At 45.6% G+C, this 18,621-nt stretch overlaps 1 protein-coding gene across 5 annotated transcripts in view; it reads left to right on the forward strand.

The window, feature by feature from the left end:
• Positions 1-12,873: 12,873 nt before the first annotated feature.
• PIK3R4 (phosphoinositide-3-kinase regulatory subunit 4) overlaps positions 12,874-18,621 on the forward strand; it is a 78,689-nt gene continuing 72,941 nt past the window's right edge. For 2 of the 5 annotated variants that reach the window (XM_070796968.1, XM_070796983.1), the window contains exons 1-2: positions 12,875-13,303; positions 14,517-15,300. In XM_070796968.1, coding sequence (XP_070653069.1) covers positions 14,568-15,300 — 733 coding nt within the window. In that variant the 5' untranslated portion in view covers positions 12,875-13,303; positions 14,517-14,567. Of the gene's footprint in view, positions 13,304-14,516; positions 15,301-18,621 lie in introns of all 5 variants that reach the window. The other 3 variants (XM_019964295.2, XM_070796975.1, XR_011568735.1) reach the window with 2 other exon arrangements.

Below are 18,621 nucleotides of genomic sequence, written 5' to 3' on the forward strand. Positions count from 1 at the left end.
TTTTTTTAAAGGAAATCCATTAAAAATTTTATTTATTTATTGACTACATCAGGTCTTAGTCGTGGCACGCAGGCTTCTCCCTAGTTGTGGAACGAAGGCTTAGCTGCCTCGAGGCAGGTGGCATCTAAGTTCCCCAACCAGGGGTTGAACTTGAGTCCCTTGCACTGAAGCTGGATTCTTAACCACTGGACCATGACGGAAACCTCCAGATCTCTAAAGCTGTTCCTATAATACATTCTGCACTTGCCAGCCATTCAAGAAAGCCTGAAAAAGGAAGGGGAAATAGGAGCAGACTTGGACAAAACTTCAGCCTCCAAGTCGAGAGGCTAGTCCATATGCCTGTCTTTTGTGTGGGTTGAAATCTTTTTTCTCTGGGTTTGATGGATAATTATAGCACCCAAAGTTCTCCCAAAAACGTCAGACGAGTTTACCACAGCAATTAAGCTGTCTGCCATCTGCAAGAGACTTGGCTTAAGGTTTACTGAAGTTAAATATATTTTGAAAAAGAAAAAGAATTCAGTCTTTCAGTGTCTCGCGTATCTGTCAGACTCAGCTGTGTGAGGCCTTGGCGATTCTCAAGGGACAGTGGTTCTTTCTGAAGGGATGGTTTAGTGTTGGCACACTGAAATTTCAGAACCCAAGAAACACCCTGAAAATGACTTATGCCTTAAGAAACAACTTCGTCTGGTTTCAGGATTGGCAAAGTTAAAACTGTACTAGGAAATTCAGCCAAACCATTGAGATCAACACTCTTTATCATCTTCCCAAATGGCAAGTTATTTTCAGAAAACCAGACTTTGTGATATTAGCTGAATCTCACATTCCTACCCTACAGTTTCTTTAAAGTAAACAAGTGTCTAAAATGATGACGGTAAGACCTGCGGTTCAACATTCTGAGCATCTGCAAAGACTTGCATTCTCTCAGCAAAAATTTCCTGGCTGAACCAAAGCGTACATGAGAAAGGGTGGGGGAGGGGTTGTTTACATTTCCACAGCACATGTGCCTGGGAATATTATGAGTATTTTCAGTTACCCATCTTTAACCCAGATATTGAGAAAAAAAAAGAAAACATATTCTAGAAAGCAAATAAAGCATGCTACTGCTGCTGCTAAGTCGCTTCAGTCGTGTCCAACTCTGTGCGGCCCCATAGAGCCCACCAGGCTCCCCCGTCCCTGGGATTCTCCAGGCAAGAACACTGGAGTGGGTTGCCATTTCCTTCTCCAATGCATGAAAGTGAAAGGGGAAAGTGAAGTTGCTTGGTCGTGTCCGACTCTTAGCGACCCCATGGACTACAGCCCATCAGGCTCCTCCGTCCATGGGATTTTCCAGGCAGGAGTACTGGAGTGGGCTGCCATTGCCTTCTCTGAAATAAAGCGTAGTTGAATTTTATCCTCTGAGCAAATGAGGTGGGGGGGTGGTGGTTGGGGATGCGCGGTCCCATGTGTCTTCCTCATTTTTCTCCAGGAGTGAATGACAGGAGGTTTTTCTCATCTTCAAAAAGCCATGTGCTGGTAAACCATCTCTGTTTATCTTTGCTCTGGGTCATCGTTGCTGTGTGTTGGCTTTCTCTAGTTGCCGTGAGCAGGGGCTACGCTTCGTTGGGATGCACCGGCTTCTCCGTGCAGGTGGCTTCTCTTGTGGAGCGCGGGCTCCACGCATGAGAGCTTTGGTAGTTTTGGCTCTCAGGCTCCAGAGCCTGGGTTCAGTAGTTGGGGCGCACAGGCTTAATTGCCCTTCGGCACGTGGGATCTTCAGGGATCGAACGCAAGTCCCCTGCACAGGCAGGCGGATTCTTATCCACTGAGCCACCAGGAAAGTCCATAAACTGTTTCTTTGAGAGGAAAGTCAAAATCCTGATTTGCAGCCTTTGCCAGTTTCTGTGGTGTAAATATTCCTACCATGGCTAATGTCAAGGCATCAACAGCTTAGCAACCAGATCCCTTAAATTCCTGGATATTTATTGGCTGTTTCAAGAAGAGGGCTTCCCTGGCGCTCAGTGGTAAGGAACCCTCCTGCCAAGCAGGAGATGAGGGTTCCGTCCTTGGGTCTCAGAAGAAGGCAGAAGCCAGCTTCAACCCACTGCCTCAAAGATAATTTTTATTACTGTTATTACTGTCTATGACAAGTATCCGGAGAAGGCAATGGCACCCCACTCCAGTACTCTTGCCTGGAAAATCCCATGGACGGAGAAGCCTGGTGGGCTGCAGTCCATGGGGTCGCTAAGAGTCGGACACGACTGAGTGACTTCACTTTCACTTTTCACTTTCATGCATTGGAGAAGGAAATGGCAACCCACTCCAGTGTTCTTGCCTGGAAAATCCCAGGGATGGGGGAGCCTGGTGGGTTGCCGTCTATGGGGCCGCACAGAGTTGGACACGACTGAAGCGACTTAGCAGCAGCAGCAGTATGACAAGTATCACTCATCTTGCATATGTAGCTAACTTCACAGGGCATTGGTAAAACCCCAATAGGAAAGATAGAATTTGTGAAAGGTCTCTGCAGTTAAGAAACTTACAATTTAACAAGAGAGAAAAGACACACAATAAAGGGCTGGGAAAACACAGCAGATAGTGCCCTCTTCTCATGCTACATAGTTTGAAATGGTCTCTCCCCTTCTGGACACAGTTCATAAAGAGAGTCATAGTGGGACTTTCTTGGTGGTCCAGTGGCTAAGACTCCAAGCTCCCCATGCAGAGGGCCTGCGTTCGATCCGGGTCAGGGAACTAGAACGCACTTGTCCCAACCAAGGGTTCGCAGGGCACAGTTAAAGATCCTGCACACTGCAGCTAAGATGTGACACAGGCAAATAAGCAAATAATGAAAAGAATCTCGGGGCTTCCCAGGTGGTGCAAGTACTAAAGAATCTGCCTGCCAAAGCAGGAAATGCAGGTTTCCTCCCTGGGTCGGGAAGATTCCCCTGGAGAAGGAAATGGCTATTCACTCCAGTATTCTTGCCTGGAGAATTCCATGGACAGAGGAGCCTGGCGGGCTGCAGTCCATGGGATCACAAAAGGTTGACACGATGGAGCACGCACACACTAGACGGTAGAGAAAGAGTCGCTTTGGACCAGGGAATCCAGTCTACATAAGTGCAATTTAAACAGCCTGAGTGGGAAACAGGTCAACAATGAAAGCTGTCGCTGGAGGTTCAAGGTCACCTTGGACATATTCCTGCAGGCACAGGGATGTGTCCACGAGGAATGACTCAGAACAAATTTGTCCCCCTCCTGGGGACATGGTAAGGTAAATATTTCGTCCATTGAGCCACGATCCACCCCAAAAGAAGCATTGCTCATTCAAAGATTGCAGAACATAATTCTGAGGACAATGATTTCTTCTCTGGGGGTCGTTAAGGGTTGTCACAGATTGAAGAAGTTTCCAGAACAAGCGAGGCATTCCTCTATCTGCCTTGGTCCAGGCACTGGCCACCAGCCACCTGCGTCCCAAGCCCCGCACTTGCCCTGGGGCCCAGACCGTGAGATCACAGGCTCCTAACAATGGTGTCTCTTCCATCAGTAACCCTCAGTTTGTAGATAGAGAATGCAATCCACAAACTGATCTGCAGACCTCAGAGTACAACCTGGGGACCTCTCCGGTGGCCTTTCCAGACAGAGGCACTCCTGGCTGGGGTGATAGTGCGGATGTGGGATGCTCCTCTGGGTTGACAGTGAACTCAGGACGTACCAGGCCAGCTTAGCTAGCCCAGTGGTCATCTCTGCAGCCCCCTCCTCACCTCTCCCCAGCCCTCCCTCGGGGGAGCTGACCCCTGGCAGCCAAGCTTGCCTCTGGCGACCCCTCCAGACCCCAGACCTCAGGGCCCCCTGGTGGGGCTCACCCCGGCCGGCACCCCCGTGCTGTGAGCTCGTGTCTCCACTGTAAGTGTGCAGAGAGAGTTTCTCTCAGAGATGACCTCAGGCTACAGCTTAAGGAGCTCTGGGCCATTTCAAACAACAGGGAGGGCAAGTGGAAAATGACACCCCGGGGGAAGGCATTGAACGGTCTGCAAGGAACACAGTGGGAAGAGACACAGAAAACTAGACAGTTTCTATGCTCCACTGTTATAGCCACGCGTTCCAGGAAATAAACTCCCTCAGAAGGATGATGCAGATAGTGGAGTGCAGTTTATTACACCGGCAGGCCCAAGGCAGAGTCTCCTCTTAGCCAAGGACCCCGACCGTTTTTTGTGAAAACTTTATATACCCTAAGTGTATGTGCACAAACCTGCCTCCCCAAATTCCCTGAAACTAGTCTGAACAAAGGAAAAGAAAGATACAATCAAAGTTAACCCATGATTCATATGCCTTAAGCCTAGGTAGTTAACAGTGGACAATGATCAATAGGCCTGTGGTCATATCCCAATAAGCATAATAGAATGTATGATTCTATTTGGTTACCCAGATAATTAGGGTATTCTTTTAGGCGATGGAGAGTCTAGGTACGAGCCCCGGGGCTGTTCCTTCTGGGGGGGTCTGGTTTTCCAGTTGGTACATTGTTTCCATAGATACTGGGCAAATAGCTCAAAGTCCACAGTCTGGCCCAAGATGGAGTCCTGCTTTCGAGGTGGAGCCTGTTCTGTCTGTTTCCTCCTTCCCTACAACTGCTTCTAGGGGGAAGCAAGCCTGCAGCACACGCTGCCCCCAAACAGAGTTTCTCTCCTCTCTGGTTCTGGGTGTCTGGAGACGGTCCCCTTGGTGACTTGCCTGGGATGACAATGGAGCAGGGATGAGCGCCACCCACTCCCCCGCCACCCTGGCTCAGGCTGACACTCCATCAGTCCATCCATATCCTAGCCCTCCTCCCCAGCCCACCTGGAGGGCTGGCTTCCAGCCCCGCGCAAGGCAGGAGAGCTGTCAGAAAATCGCCAGGCTCTGGGGGAGAGGAAAGCCTTCCGCCAGCCTTGCCTGGACTTTGTCTCCAGCCAGAGTGAGCTGTCCATGTCTCCAGAGAGGGTGACGGTGCTCCTCGGGCAAGGGGCTGGCTCCGGCTCAACTCAGCCCCCTAGTCTTGAGACTCCAGTGAGAGGGTAACAGACAGGAAGGCCAGGGGTCTCCAAAGGGAGGAAATAGGCTGCCAGTCTCAGACATTTTTTATCTCTCTCTTAAGAGGTGAACTACGAACAAAGCTAGTGGAGGTGATGGAATTCCAGTTGAGCTATTCCAAATCCTGAAAGATGGTGCTGTGAAAGTGCTGCACTCAATATGCCAGCACATTTGGAAAACTCAGCAGTGGCCACAGGACTGGAAAAGGTCAGTTTTCATTCCAATCCCAAAGAAAGGCAATGCCAAAGAATGCTCAAACTACCGCACAATTGCACTCAGCTCACATGCTAGTAAAGTAATGCTCAAGATTCTCCAAGCCAGGCTTCAGCAATATGTGAAGCATGAACTTCCTGATGTTCAAGCTGGTTTTAGAAAAGCCAGAGGAACCAGAGATCAAATTGCCAACATCTGCTGGATCATGGAAAAAGCAAGAGAGTTCCAGAAAGGCATCTATTTCTGCTTTATTGACTATGCCAAAGCCTTTGACTGTGTGGATCACAGTAAACTGTGGAAAATTCTGAAAGAGATGGGAATACCAGACCACCTGATCTGCCTCTTGAGAAATTTGTATGCAGGTCAGGAAGCAACAGTTAGAACTGGACATGGGACAACAGACTGGTTCCAAATAGGAAAAGGAGTTCGTCAAGGCTGTATATTGTCACCCTGTTTGTTTAACTTCTATGCAGAGTACATCATGAGAAATGCTGTACTGGAAGAAACACAAGCTGGAATCAAGGTTGCCGGGAGAAATATCAATAACCTCAGATATGCAGATGACACCACCATTATGGCAGAAAGTGAAGAGGAACTGGCTTAAAGCTCAACATTCAGAAAACGAAGATCATGGTATCTGGTCCCATCACTTCATGGGAAATAGATGGGGAAACAGTGGAAACAGTGTCAGACTTTATTTTTTTTGGGCTCCAAAATCACTGCAGATGGTGACTGCAGCCATGAAATTAAAAGACGCTTACTCCTTGGAAGGAAAGTTATGACCAACCTAGATAGCATATTCAAAAGCAGAGACATTACTTTGCCAACAAAGGTTCGTCTAGTCAAGGCTGTGGTTTTTCCAGTGGTCATGTATGGATGTTGAGAGTTGGACTGTGAAGAAGGCTGAGTGCCGAAGAACTGATGCTTTTGAACTGTGGTGTTGGAAAAGACTCTTGAGAGTCCCTTGGACTGCAAGGAGATGCAACCAGTCCATTCTGAAGGAGATCAGCCCTGGGATTTCTTTGGAAGGAATGATGCTAAATCTGAAACTCCAGTACTTTGGCCACCTCATGCGAAGAGTTGACTCATTGTAAAAGACTCTGATGCTGGGAGGGATTGGGGGCAGGAGGAGAAGGGGATGACAGAGGATGAGATGGCTGGATGGCATCACTGACTCGATGGACATGAGTCTGAGTGAACTCCGGGAGTTGGTGATGGACAGGGAGGCCTGGTGTGCTGTGATTCATGGGGTCGCAAAGAGTCGGACACGACTGAGCGACTGATCTGATCTAAGGGGCAGGAGGAAACAAATTAGTGTTACATTTTTTCCCCTTCTCTATACAAATTTAAAAAGAGGTTTCTCTTAAAATTCTGTGTTGCCGTAATGACACCTGGTTCCATCCGAACTTAGCTTTTCTCAAACCTTGAGCTCGCCAATGTATTTTTCTTATGGAAATGTTTGTCTCTAGCTATGTTACTGTGCTATGCATTTACCTTAGACTCTATCTTCCAGTCGTTTAAAGGCTCAGATTCAGGCTCAGAACCACTTGACAAACCAATATTTTATACTCATGCATTGTTCTCCTAATATATGTTAATGAAGCTATATATTTGTATGGAAAACCTGGCTTTCTTCAAGATTCATGTCAATTGTTTTATGGCCTGGGATGACTCACCTGGTGAGTCTCTGAGTTTTGAGACATTTCCTTTCTCCAATTAGCAGACTGCTAGTAGCTATTTAACAGCCAGCTAAAGACTAGCCTGCAGGTATTCTTTCTGCCCCCTTCTGATGTCTATGTCAGAAGCTTTCTCTATTTCTTTTATACTTTAATAAAACTGCATTACACAAAAGCTCTGAGCAATCAAGCCTTGTCTCTGGCCCCGGATTGAATTCTTCCTTTCTGGAGGCCAAGAATCCCGGCATTTTTCATGGTTCAGCTACAACATTTCACCAGCACGGGGGCTGTGTGGACTCACCGAGCACGGCACAGCTGTACATGGACCTCTGGTTTCCTCACCCACATCAGCCAGCCTCAGGGTCTTTCCCACTCCATCTCCTTGGCCGCCCAGGCCAAAGGCAAATGCCAGGGGCCCTGCCACCACTAGCTGCGTGTCAGTTCTCACGAGACCCTCTTCCAAACATCATCCCCTCTTCCAAATGGCTCCTCCCAGTTTTCAGGGAGACTGAGGCTTCAAGGCACTGATGCACCCCCAGCCCAATCATGCCTTTGTTGCATTCAATTTTTAAATTAAAAAAAATTTTTAATCATTATTGGTTAAGATGGTTAGTTTCTTTTTTCTTTTCTAAGAATATACTTTTTATTTTCTTATTTTGTTTATTTGGCTGTGTGGAGTCTTTGTGGCATTTAGGATCAAGTTCCCCAATTGGGGATCAAACCTGGGCTGCCTGCATTGAGATCATGACCTCTTAGCCACTGGACCACCAGGAATGTTCCTCGATGGTTAATTTCATGTGTCAGGTTGGCTGAGCCACAGTGCCCATTTTTTTGTCAAAAGAGTTATGGTAGCTGTGAAGGCTTGATTTTTTTTTAATTGATGTATGGTAGATTTACAATGCTATATCAGCTTCTGGTGTATAAAAAAGTGGTTCAGTTATATTGTTCAATCCCTCAGTCATGTCTGACTCTTTGTGACCCCATGGTCTGCAGCACACCAGGCTTCCCTGTCCTTCACTATCTCCTGGAGCTTGCTCAAACTCACGTCCATTGAGTCAGTAATGCCATCCAACCATCTCACCCTCTGTTATCCCCTTCTCCTCCTGCCCTCAATCTTTCCCAGCATCAGGGCCTTTTCTAATGAGTCAGCTCCTCACATCAGGTGGCCAAAGTATTCAAACTTCAGCTTCAGCATCAGTTCTTCCCATGATTATTCAGCATTGATTTCCTTTAGGATGGATTCATTTATACATATATATATATTCTTTGGAAGGAATGATGCTAAAGCTGAAACTCCAGTACCTTGGCCACCTCATGCGAAGAGTTGACTCATTAGAAAAGACTTTGATGCTGGGAGGGATTGGGGACAAGAGGAGAAGGGGACGAGTCAGTGGATGGCATCACTGACTCAATGGACATGAGTCTCAGTGAAATCCGGGAGTTGGTGATGGACAGGGAGGCCTGGTGTGCTGCGACTCATGGGGTTGCAAAGAGTCGGACATGACTGAGTGACTGATCTGATCTGATCTGATATTCTTTTTCAGATCCTAGATATAGGATACTAGATATAGTTACTAGATATAGATACAAGATACTAGATGTAGTCTCCTGTGGTATACAGTAAGTCCTTGTTGTGTATCTATTTTATATATAGTAGTTCATATCTGCTAATCTCAAACTCCTAATTTATCCCTCCCTTTCTGCTTTGGTAACCATAAATCTGTTTTCCACATCCGTGAGTCTGTTTCTGCTTTGTAAATAAGTTCATTCATGTCATACTTTAGATGCTACATGTAAGTGATATATGGTATTTGTCTTCGTCTTACTTGTGAAAGTATTTCTGGTAGCCACATTTTGAAAAGTTAAAAAAGATTAATTTTAATACAAATACAAGATTTTCATTTAATCCACTATTTCTAAAATATGACTTCAAAATATCATAAATGTTGAAAAGCTATCCTTGAGACTTAAAATTTTCTTTTTTTGGTATCAAGCTCTTTAAATGCTGTGTGTGTTTCACACTTAGAGCACATCTCAATATGGAGGAGTCACATTTCGAGTCAAGTCACATTCCAAGTGTGTCAAACGTGTCTAGTGGCTACTGTATTGAACAGTGAGGTCTAAGGGCCAAATTAGATTCAGGTTAAATATTCTTGGGAGAATGCTTTGTTGGTGGATACTGTGTGCTATTCGTGATGTCAAGTTTGAACACATGGATAAGAAATTTACTACCAGAGTTTTCCACTGTGAAAGATTCATTCCCCCCTTTCTTTCTAATGTAAAAAGTAACTTGCAAATATTCTTTGGGCACCATAAGTCTATCTTGTTGCCCCAGAGCCTTTTAACACATGGTTTTAGAATCCATTGATGCTCCTTGTGGAAACCAGTTATTATACGTCAGGTTACAAATTTAGTTATGACCAACCTAGACAGCATATTAAAAAGCAGAGACATTACTTTGCCAACAAAGGTCCATTTAGTCAAAGCTATGGTTTTTCCTGTAGTCATGAATGGATGTGAGAGTTGGACTATAAAGAAAGCTGAGCGCAGAAGAATTGATGCTTTTGAACTGTGGTGTTGGAGAAGGCTCTTGAGAGTCCCTTGGACTACAAGGAGATCCAACCAGTCCATCCTAAAGGAGATCAGTCCTGGGTGTTCATTGCAAGGACTAATGTTGAAGCTGAGACTCCAATACTTTGGCCACCTGATGTGAAGAGCTGACTCATTGGGAAAGATGCTGATGCTGGGAAAGATTGTGGGCAGGAGGAGAAGGGGATGACAGAGGATGAGATGGCTGGATGGCATCACTGACTCGATGGATGTGAGTTTGAGTAAACTCTGGGAGTTGGTGATGGACAGGGAGGCCTGGCATGCTGTGGTTCATGGGGTCACAAAGAGCTGGATATGACTGAGCGACTGAACTGAAATTCTTTAAACAGAGTTACCCTGTGGCTCCACACTCCTAGGCGTTTACTCAAGAGAAGTGAAAACATATGACCTCAGAAAGCCTTACGCACTACTGTTCATAGCAGCATTATTTGTAAGAACCAAAAAAGTAGAAACAACCCAGATGCTTATCAATTCATGTGATGTATTTATACAGTAGAATATTGAGCAGTAAAAGGAAATGAAACACAACTCCAACAGGTATAATCCTCAGAAACCTGTGAAGTAAAAGAAGTCAGTCACAAAGACCCACATGCTGTATACCATTTATAGGAAATGTTCAGAATAGGCAAGAAACAGAAAGTGTTAATAGATTGGCAGTTGCTTAGGGCTGGGAAGGGGAGGAGCAATGGGCAGAATGAAGAGTGACTGCTAACAGTTACACGGTTTCATTTTGGGGGTCAGGAAAACGTTCTAAAGTTAGATTATAGGGATGATTGCACAACTCTGTAAATATACAAAAACCCCACTGATTTGTGTATTTTAATTAGGTGAAATTTATAGTCTGTAAATTATATCTCTATAAAGCTCTTAAAAAATTCAACTTCAGTTCAGTTCAGTCTCTCAGTCATGTCCAACTCTTTGCGACCGTATGAATTGCAGCACGCCAGGCCTCCCTGTCCATCACCAACTCCCAGAGTTCAGTCAAACTCATGTGCATCAAGTCGGTGATACCATCCAGCCATCTCATCGTCTGTCATCCCCTTCTCCTCCTGCCCCAATCCCTCCGAGCATCAGAGTCTTTTCCAATGAGTCAACTCTTCGCATGAGGTGGCCAAAGTACTGGAGTTTCAGCTTTAGCATCAGTCCTTCCGAAGAAATCCCAGGGCTGATCTCCTTTAGAATGGACTGGTTGGATTTCCTCGTAATTTTCTTAAATAAGCCTGTGAATTCTCTTAAAGGACTCTGCTCTGGTGTACTTGGGTGAAGGCCGTTTGAACAGGCTGTGCGGGATGTCAGAAAGCCTCAGAGTTTAGGGATTGTGTAGAAGACCTAGATGGGGAATAAGACCTAGATGGGGAATAACTGAGTGAAAGTCGCTCAGTCCTGTCCAACTCTGTGACTCCATGGACTATACAGTCCATGGAATTCTCCAGGCCAGAATACTGGAGTGGGTAGCAGTTCCCTTCTCCAAGGGATCTTCCCAACCCAGGGATCGAACTCAGGTCTCCCACATTGCAGGCAAATTCTTTACCAGCTGAACCATAAGGGAAGCCCAAAACATACACCTAAATGAAATACCCCCATGTAACACCAATTTGCCAAAAATATACTTATAGTTTTTGCTCCTCTAAAAGGATATTTTACTCAGGCTATGTATGGCTCTTGTCCACCAAGAATGAGAGAAAACAATATTATAAGAACAACATGGGTAAATAAAATCTCATCAAAATACACGTTAAGGACCCTCAACACCACGATTGGGTTCAATTAGCCATTTGTCCCTTTGATGGTCTCAAAGCACAAGTAGCATAACTGCTCTTACCTAATTGCGGATTATCCCATACTAGAAAACAGAGCCCCTGGTTTATACATAGAAGGAGGGTTATGACCAACCTAGATAGCATATTCAAAAGCAGAGACATTACTTTGCCAACAAAGGTCCGTCTAGTCAAGGCTATGGTTTTTCCTGTGGTCATGTATGGATGTGAGAGTTGGACTGTGAAGAAGGCTGAGTGCCGAAGAATTGATGCTTTTGAACTGTGGTGTTGGAAAAGACTCTTGAGAGTCCCTTGGACTGCAAGGAGATCCAACCAGTCCATTCTGAAGGAGATCGGCCCTGGGATTTCTTTGGAAGGAATGATGCTAAAGCTGAAACTCCAGTACTTTGGCCACCTCATGCGAAGAGTTGACTCATTGGAAAAGACTCTGATGCTGGGAGGGATTGGGGGCAGGAGGAGAAGGGGACGACAGAGGATGAGATGGCTGGATGGCGTCACTGACTCGATGGACGTGAGTCTGGGTGAACTCTGGGAGTTGGTGATGGACAGGGAGGCCTGGCGTGCTGCGATTCGTGGGGTTGCAAAGAGTCAGACACGACTGAGTGAATGATCTGATCTGATCTGATATCCTCATTTTCAAGGACGAGCAGGTAGTAGGCATACAAATGTTTGTTATCTAATAATATAACCAGGATGGTAATTATAACCTTTTTCACAAAAATAATTATAAGGAAAACAGTATGTATGTATATAAGCTCTGGAAGTCAACAGGTGAAGACTAACCTATCAAATTACTGTTGCTGTATGCTATTTTAGCGCTTAGTCCTATCTGACTCTTTTCAGTCCCATAGACTGCAGCCCACCAGGCTCCTCTGCCTAAGGAATTTCCCAGGCAAGAACACTGGAGTGGGCTTGCCATTTCCTTCTCCAGGGGAATCTCCCTGACCCAGGGATGGAACCCGCATCTCCTGCATTGGCAGGTGGATTCTTTACCACTGGGCCACCAGGAAAGCCCAACCTATCAAATACATAAATTAAAAAATACAAATAATACAACAACAAGGGCAACTGCTTCTCAGTTATAATTTGGGTAATAATCTAAGGAGTTATATCAATTAAGTAATAGTGTGTTTTAATAAATAAATCCCCAAACTGTGGCATAACAAGTGTGCTTAGTTGCTCAGTGGTGTCTAACTCTTTGCGACCCCATGGACTATAGAGTCCATGGAATTCTCCAGGTCAGAATCCTGGAGTTACCCACAGCCCACCAGGCTCCTCTGTCCATGGGATTCTCCAAGCAAGAATCCTGGAGTGGGTAACTGTTCCCTTTTCCAGGGGAGCTTCCCAACTCAGGGATGGAACCCAGGTCTCCCGCACCGCAGGTGGCTTCTTTACCAGCGGAGCCACCAGAGACGCCCTCCTGTTTTCTTCCTCCAGGCTCCTGGAGCGACGCCACGCCCCTCCTTGGTTTCCCAGCAACCAGGCCCGCCCCCGCGCTCCTCCTCCGCCAGCTTCGCCTCGACGTCACTTCCTCTCCGCCACAGGAAGTTGGGTCCGAGCCGGCGGCTTCTCTTGGGAGCTCGGCCCGCGGGGCGTCGGCCGGCCGCCGCCGGAGAGGCTGCTTTTCCCCGGGCCCCGGAAGCCGGCCCGTCCTCCGGGCTCCGACTCCCGCTTGTGCGGGAGGCCCTGGGGGAGTCGGAGGACCCTGACGGTTCAGGCCCGCTTGAGAGGACGGCGAGGCCCGGGAACGCGTGGCGTCTGAAGCGACGGGGCTGGACTCTCGTCAGCCGCGGCCCCGAGAGCTCCCCGCGTGTCCCGCGCGGGCCGCCGGGGTCCCGGACGCCTTCCACGGCTCCCTCGTCCTCCCTCTGAGCGGGCTTCGCCCGGCTGCTGGCTCCCTTCGCCGCCCAGACCCCGAAGGGATCCGCCGTGAGCTCCAAGTGAGGCAGCGAGCCGTCGGCTTGTGACACTTCCTACTGCCCCAGGGTAAAGGTTTGCGTGTGTGCACAGCCGTGCGTGCTTGTGTGCTTTGATTTCCTGCAAGATCTGAGCTATGAGAACCTTGGGCTGTGATTGGCAAGAAGGGTATTTTGATTTCCTGCAAGATCCGAACTAGGAGAACCTTGGGCTGTGTTTTGGCAAGGAGGGTGTTTTGATTTACTTTCCTTTAACATCTCTGCCAGGGGTTCTTCCCTGTTGTTGTAAACCAGACAGCTCTTCTGCCTTCAGTTAGCTGAGTGGGAAGGCACGCAGGAGTTAAGGCCGGACGGGTCCACGATATGGTGATAGTTTGGATTTTTTTTTTTTTTTAGCCACTCAGTGGTATGCCACTCTGCGATCCCGTGGACTGTGCCGCCTACCAGGCTCCTCTGTCCATGGGATTTTCCAAGTAAGAGTACTGGAATGTGTTGCCATTTCCTTCTCCAGGGGATCTTACCCACTCAGGGACTGAACACAGGTCTCCTGCATTGCAGACAGTTTCTTTACCATCTGAGCCACCAGGGAAGCCAAACCTAACCTGTTTGTATTTGGCGACTCTAGAAGGCAATGGCACCCCACTCCAGTACTCTTGCCTGGAAAATCCCATGGATAGAAGAGCCTGGTAGGCTGCAGTCCATGGGGTCACTAGGAGTCCGACATGACTGAGCGACCTCACTTACACTTTTCACTTTCATGCATTGGAGAAGGAAATGGCAACCCACTCCAGTGTTCTTGCCTGGAGAATCCCAGGGACGGGGGAGCCTGGTGGGCTGTCGTCCATGGGGTCACATAGAGTCGGACACGACTGAAGTGACTTAGCAGCAGCAGCAGTTAGATTTAAGATGTGCTTGGGTTTCGTATTCAAGATTACACATTCTTCTTGGACAGATAACTGTGTCACATAGCACTTTGGTGCCTCTTTCAGCCCCAAGCACAATACTGAACACGTAGTAAAGATTTGTTAAATTTTTCAAGTATCAGAAAATACACATTGTGACATTTCAATTTAATATTGATGGGGCCTATTTTCCTTTAATATCCCGGAAAGGACGACAAAATAATATCTTTTAAGATAAATATGTCTGAAATTTAGAGGCTGCCAAGAAGTTGTTAAGTACAGTCCTGTGGGATGGAAGAGAAATATGATGTATCTACCTTGTAGAAGGATAGATAAAAAATGATGTTTCATTGCTTCTTTTTTTTTCTTTCTTTTTTTCAGAAAGTACGTGTTGTATCCTAACTTGCTGTCTCAGAGGTGCTTGCTGCCATCATGGGAAACCAGCTCGCTGGCATTGCTCCCTCCCAGATCCTTTCTGTGGAGAGTTATTTCTCAGACATCCATGACTTTGAATATGATAAGAGTCTGGGGAGTACTCGGTTCTTTAAAGTTGCTCGAGCGAAGCACCGAGAAGGCCTGGTAGTTGTGAAGGTCTTTGCAATTCAGGATCCCACATTGCCTCTCACCAGCTATAAACAGGAGCTGGAGGAACTGAAAATCAGGCTTCATTCTGCCCAGAACTGTCTGCCTTTCCAGAAAGCTGCCGAAAAAGCCTCTGAGAAGGCAGCCATGCTCTTCAGGCAGTACGTGCGAGACAACCTCTACGACCGAATCAGCACCCGTCCGTTCCTAAATAACATCGAGAAGCGCTGGGTCGCTTTCCAGATCCTCACAGCTGTGGACCAAGCGCACAAATCTGGCGTCCGTCATGGGGACATCAAGACGGAGAATGTGATGGTCACCAGTTGGAACTGGGTTCTTCTAACGGATTTTGCCAGTTTCAAGCCCACTTACCTTCCAGAGGACAACCCGGCAGATTTCAACTATTTTTTTGACACTTCACGGAGGAGAACTTGTTACATTGCTCCCGAACGTTTTGTCGATGGTGGATTGTTTGCCACAGAGTTAGAATATATGAGAGATCCTTCAACTCCACTTGTAGACTTAAACAGCAATCAGAGAACAAGAGGAGAATTGAAGCGAGCAATGGATATCTTTTCAGCAGGTATTTGAGTTGGTCAGCTTTGCTAAGGTGGGAATGTGCATTTATTTTAACTCTTGAATACAGAAATTAACTTTTTGGTAAATCCACCTACTCTTCAGTCAGATGCATTATTTTATTGAATGTGTTTTAAGTACCTAGAAAATGCAGAGAGTGGTCTGCTTATTCAGATGTTTAAGGAATATTTGAATTCTTCAGTATGGGTCAGGCACTGTCTTAAGTGAGAGAGATGAGTAGTTGTTTCTATTTTCAAAGTGCTTGCCTTTTAATTGGAGAGATTGATATTGAAAAGAGATTTCGGTGCAGTGTTTTTTGCTGTGGTGGTGATATGCTTAGGGTACTGTTACAGGAACATAAGGATACTTAAATGAGTCTTTGGTGGTGATGGGTAGAGAGGCAGAATCAGGAAAGGAATCTTTATTGGAAGGATGATAATTACGCTGAAACCTGAAAGGTGGTTATGGCTCAGATGCTGAGTTGTAGTTGACTCTGCAACCCCATGGAGTGCAGCACCCCAGGCTTCCCTGTCCTTCACCAGCTTCCAGAGTTTACGCAAACTCATGTCCATTGAGTCGGTGATGCCATCCAACCATCTCATCCTCTGCTGCCCTCTTCTCCTGTTTCCTTCAATCTTTGCTAGAAACAGGGTCTTTACCAGTGATTTGGCTCTTCCCATCAGGTAGCCAAAGTATTGGAGCTTCAGCCTCAGCATCAGTCCTTCCAGTGAATATTCAGGGTTGATTTTTCCTTTAGGATTGACTGGTTTGATCTCCTGTGCAAGGGACAGCACCACAGTTCAAAAGCATCAGTTCTTTGGCGCCCAGCCTTTATGGTCCAGCTCTCACATCCATACATGACTACTGGAAAAACCATAGCTTTTACTATACACACCTTTGTTGGCAAAGTAGTATTTGCTTTTTTGTGTGTTGTCTGGGTTTGTCATAGCTTTTCTTCCAAGGAGCAAGCATCTTTTAATTTCATGGCTGCAGTCACTATCTACAGTGATTTTGGAGCCCAAGAAAATCTGTCACTGGTTCCACTTTTTCCCCACCTGTTTGCCATGAAGTGTTGGGATTGGATGCCGTGATCTTAGCTTTTTGAGTGTTGAGTTTTAAGACGGTTTTTTCACTCTCCTCTTTCACCCTCATGAAGAGGCGCTTTAGTTCCTCTTCACTTTCTGCCATTAGAGTTGTATCATCTGCATATCTGAGGTTGTTGATATCTCTCCCAGCAATCTTGATTCCACCTTGTGGTTCATTCAGCCCAGCACTTCGCAAGATGTACTTTGCATAGAAATTAAATATGCACAGTGACAATATACAGCCTTGATGTACTCCTTTCCCAATTTTGAACCAGTCCGATGTTTCATGTCTGATTCTAACTGTTTTTTCTTGATCTGCATACAGGTTTCTCAGGACACAGGTAGGGTGGTTTGGTATCTCTTGAAGAATTTTTCCACAGTTTGTTGTGATCCACACAGTCAAAGGCTTTTGTGTAGTCAGTGAAACAGATGTTTTTTTGAAATTTCCTTGCTTTCTCTGTGATCCAGTGGATGTTGGTAACTTGATCTCTGGTTCCTCTGCCTTTTCTAAATCTAGCTTGTAGATCTGGAAATTCTTGGCTCATGTACTGCTGAAGCTGAAGTTGGAGGATTTTGAGCATTACCTTGCTGGCATGTGAAATGAGTGCAATGGTTCGGTAGTTTGAACATTCTTTGGCAATGCCCTTATTTGGGATTGGAATGAAAACTGACCTTTTCCAGTCCTATGGCCACTGCTGAGTTTTCCAAATTTGCTGGCATATTGAGTGCAGCACTTTCATAGCATCATCTCTTAGGACTTGAAATAGCTCAGCTGGAATTCCATCACCTCCACTAGCTTTGTTCATATTGATGCTTCCTAAGGTCCATTTGACTTCACAGTTCAGGATATCTGACTCTAGATGAGTGATCACACCATCATAGTTATCTGGGTCATTAAGACTCTTTTTGTATAGCTCTTCTGTGTATTCTTGCCACCTCTTCGTAATCTCTTCTGCTTCTGTTAGGTTCCTACCGTTTCTGTCCCTTACTGTACCTGTCCTTGCATGACATATTTCCTTGGTATCTCCAGTTTTCTTGATGAGGTCTCTAGTCTTTCCCATTCTGTTGTTTTCCTCTGTTTCTTTGCACTGTTCATGTAAGAAGGCTTGTGGTTAGATTCAAGTTATTCGTTCTCAGGGCCTCTGTGTAGGTGATGATGTCTTCATACTGTGGTATCTGGAGCAAATGGTATGTATTGGTGATGTTTATTTTGATCATGTGGTCAAATTCTTGCCCAATTTCTCCTTGCTGTAGTTACTTTTTGTTTTTGTTTTTAATCCCTTGCAATTAGTAAAGCAACCTGTGGGAAAAAACTTTCAACACCATACTAGTATCCTGCCAGTCATCACGATTTCCTCTTTGATTTGGCATCTGTTAATCATTCTTGTCTTATTTGATCTTTACTGTGATGGTTGCAAAATGATGATCTTCCAATTCCAGCACCTTCCACCGTAGGCCTTCAGCATTCTGTGGGCTCAAGTATCCTTTCTTTCCCCTAATTTGTTTATTATTGTTGGTATGGACTCTTCTGGAGAAGGCATTGGCACCCAACTCCAGTACTCTCACCTGGAAAATCCCATGGATGGAGGTGCCTGGTAGGCTACAGTCCATGGGGGGTCGCTAAGAGTCGGACACGACTGAGAAAATTCACTACTACTCCTATGGACTCTTCAGTTCCTACCTGCAGTTTGCTAATATTCTTTGGAGGATATTTATATCAGGGATGTTAATGTATAGTTTTCTTTAATTATGATCCTTTTGTCTAGTTTGCTACTAGGGTAAGATTGGCCTCATAGAATAACTTGGAAAGTGTTCCTTCTCTCTGTTTTGTTAGGATTTCTCAAGGATGGCTGTTAATTATTTTACTGTTTGGCAGAATTCACTTGTTTAATTGGCTTAGGTTTTTCTTTGTGGGAGGTTTGTAATTACTAATTCCATCACTTTATAAGGTCTATTCAGATTTTCTTTTATGTCACCTTTGGTAATCTTTATCTTTTTAGGAATCTGTCCATTTCATTTAGTTTGTCTAATTTTTGGCAGGCATACATTTGTTTAAATTATTCCCTTAAAATTCTTTTCATTTCTGTGAGGTTGGATTTATGTCCTGTTTTTCCTACCTGATTTTTGTAGTTTGAGTCATCTCAGCAAAAGTTTGTCAGTTGTGTTGAGCTTTTCAATGCACGAGCTTTTGGTTTTGGTAATGTTCTCTAGTGTATTTTATACCTTACTGCATAAATTTTCTC

The sequence above is a fragment of the Bos indicus genome, chromosome 1, assembly GCF_029378745.1.
Source record: "Bos indicus isolate NIAB-ARS_2022 breed Sahiwal x Tharparkar chromosome 1, NIAB-ARS_B.indTharparkar_mat_pri_1.0, whole genome shotgun sequence".
NCBI classification, from domain to species: domain Eukaryota; kingdom Metazoa; phylum Chordata; class Mammalia; order Artiodactyla; family Bovidae; genus Bos; species Bos indicus.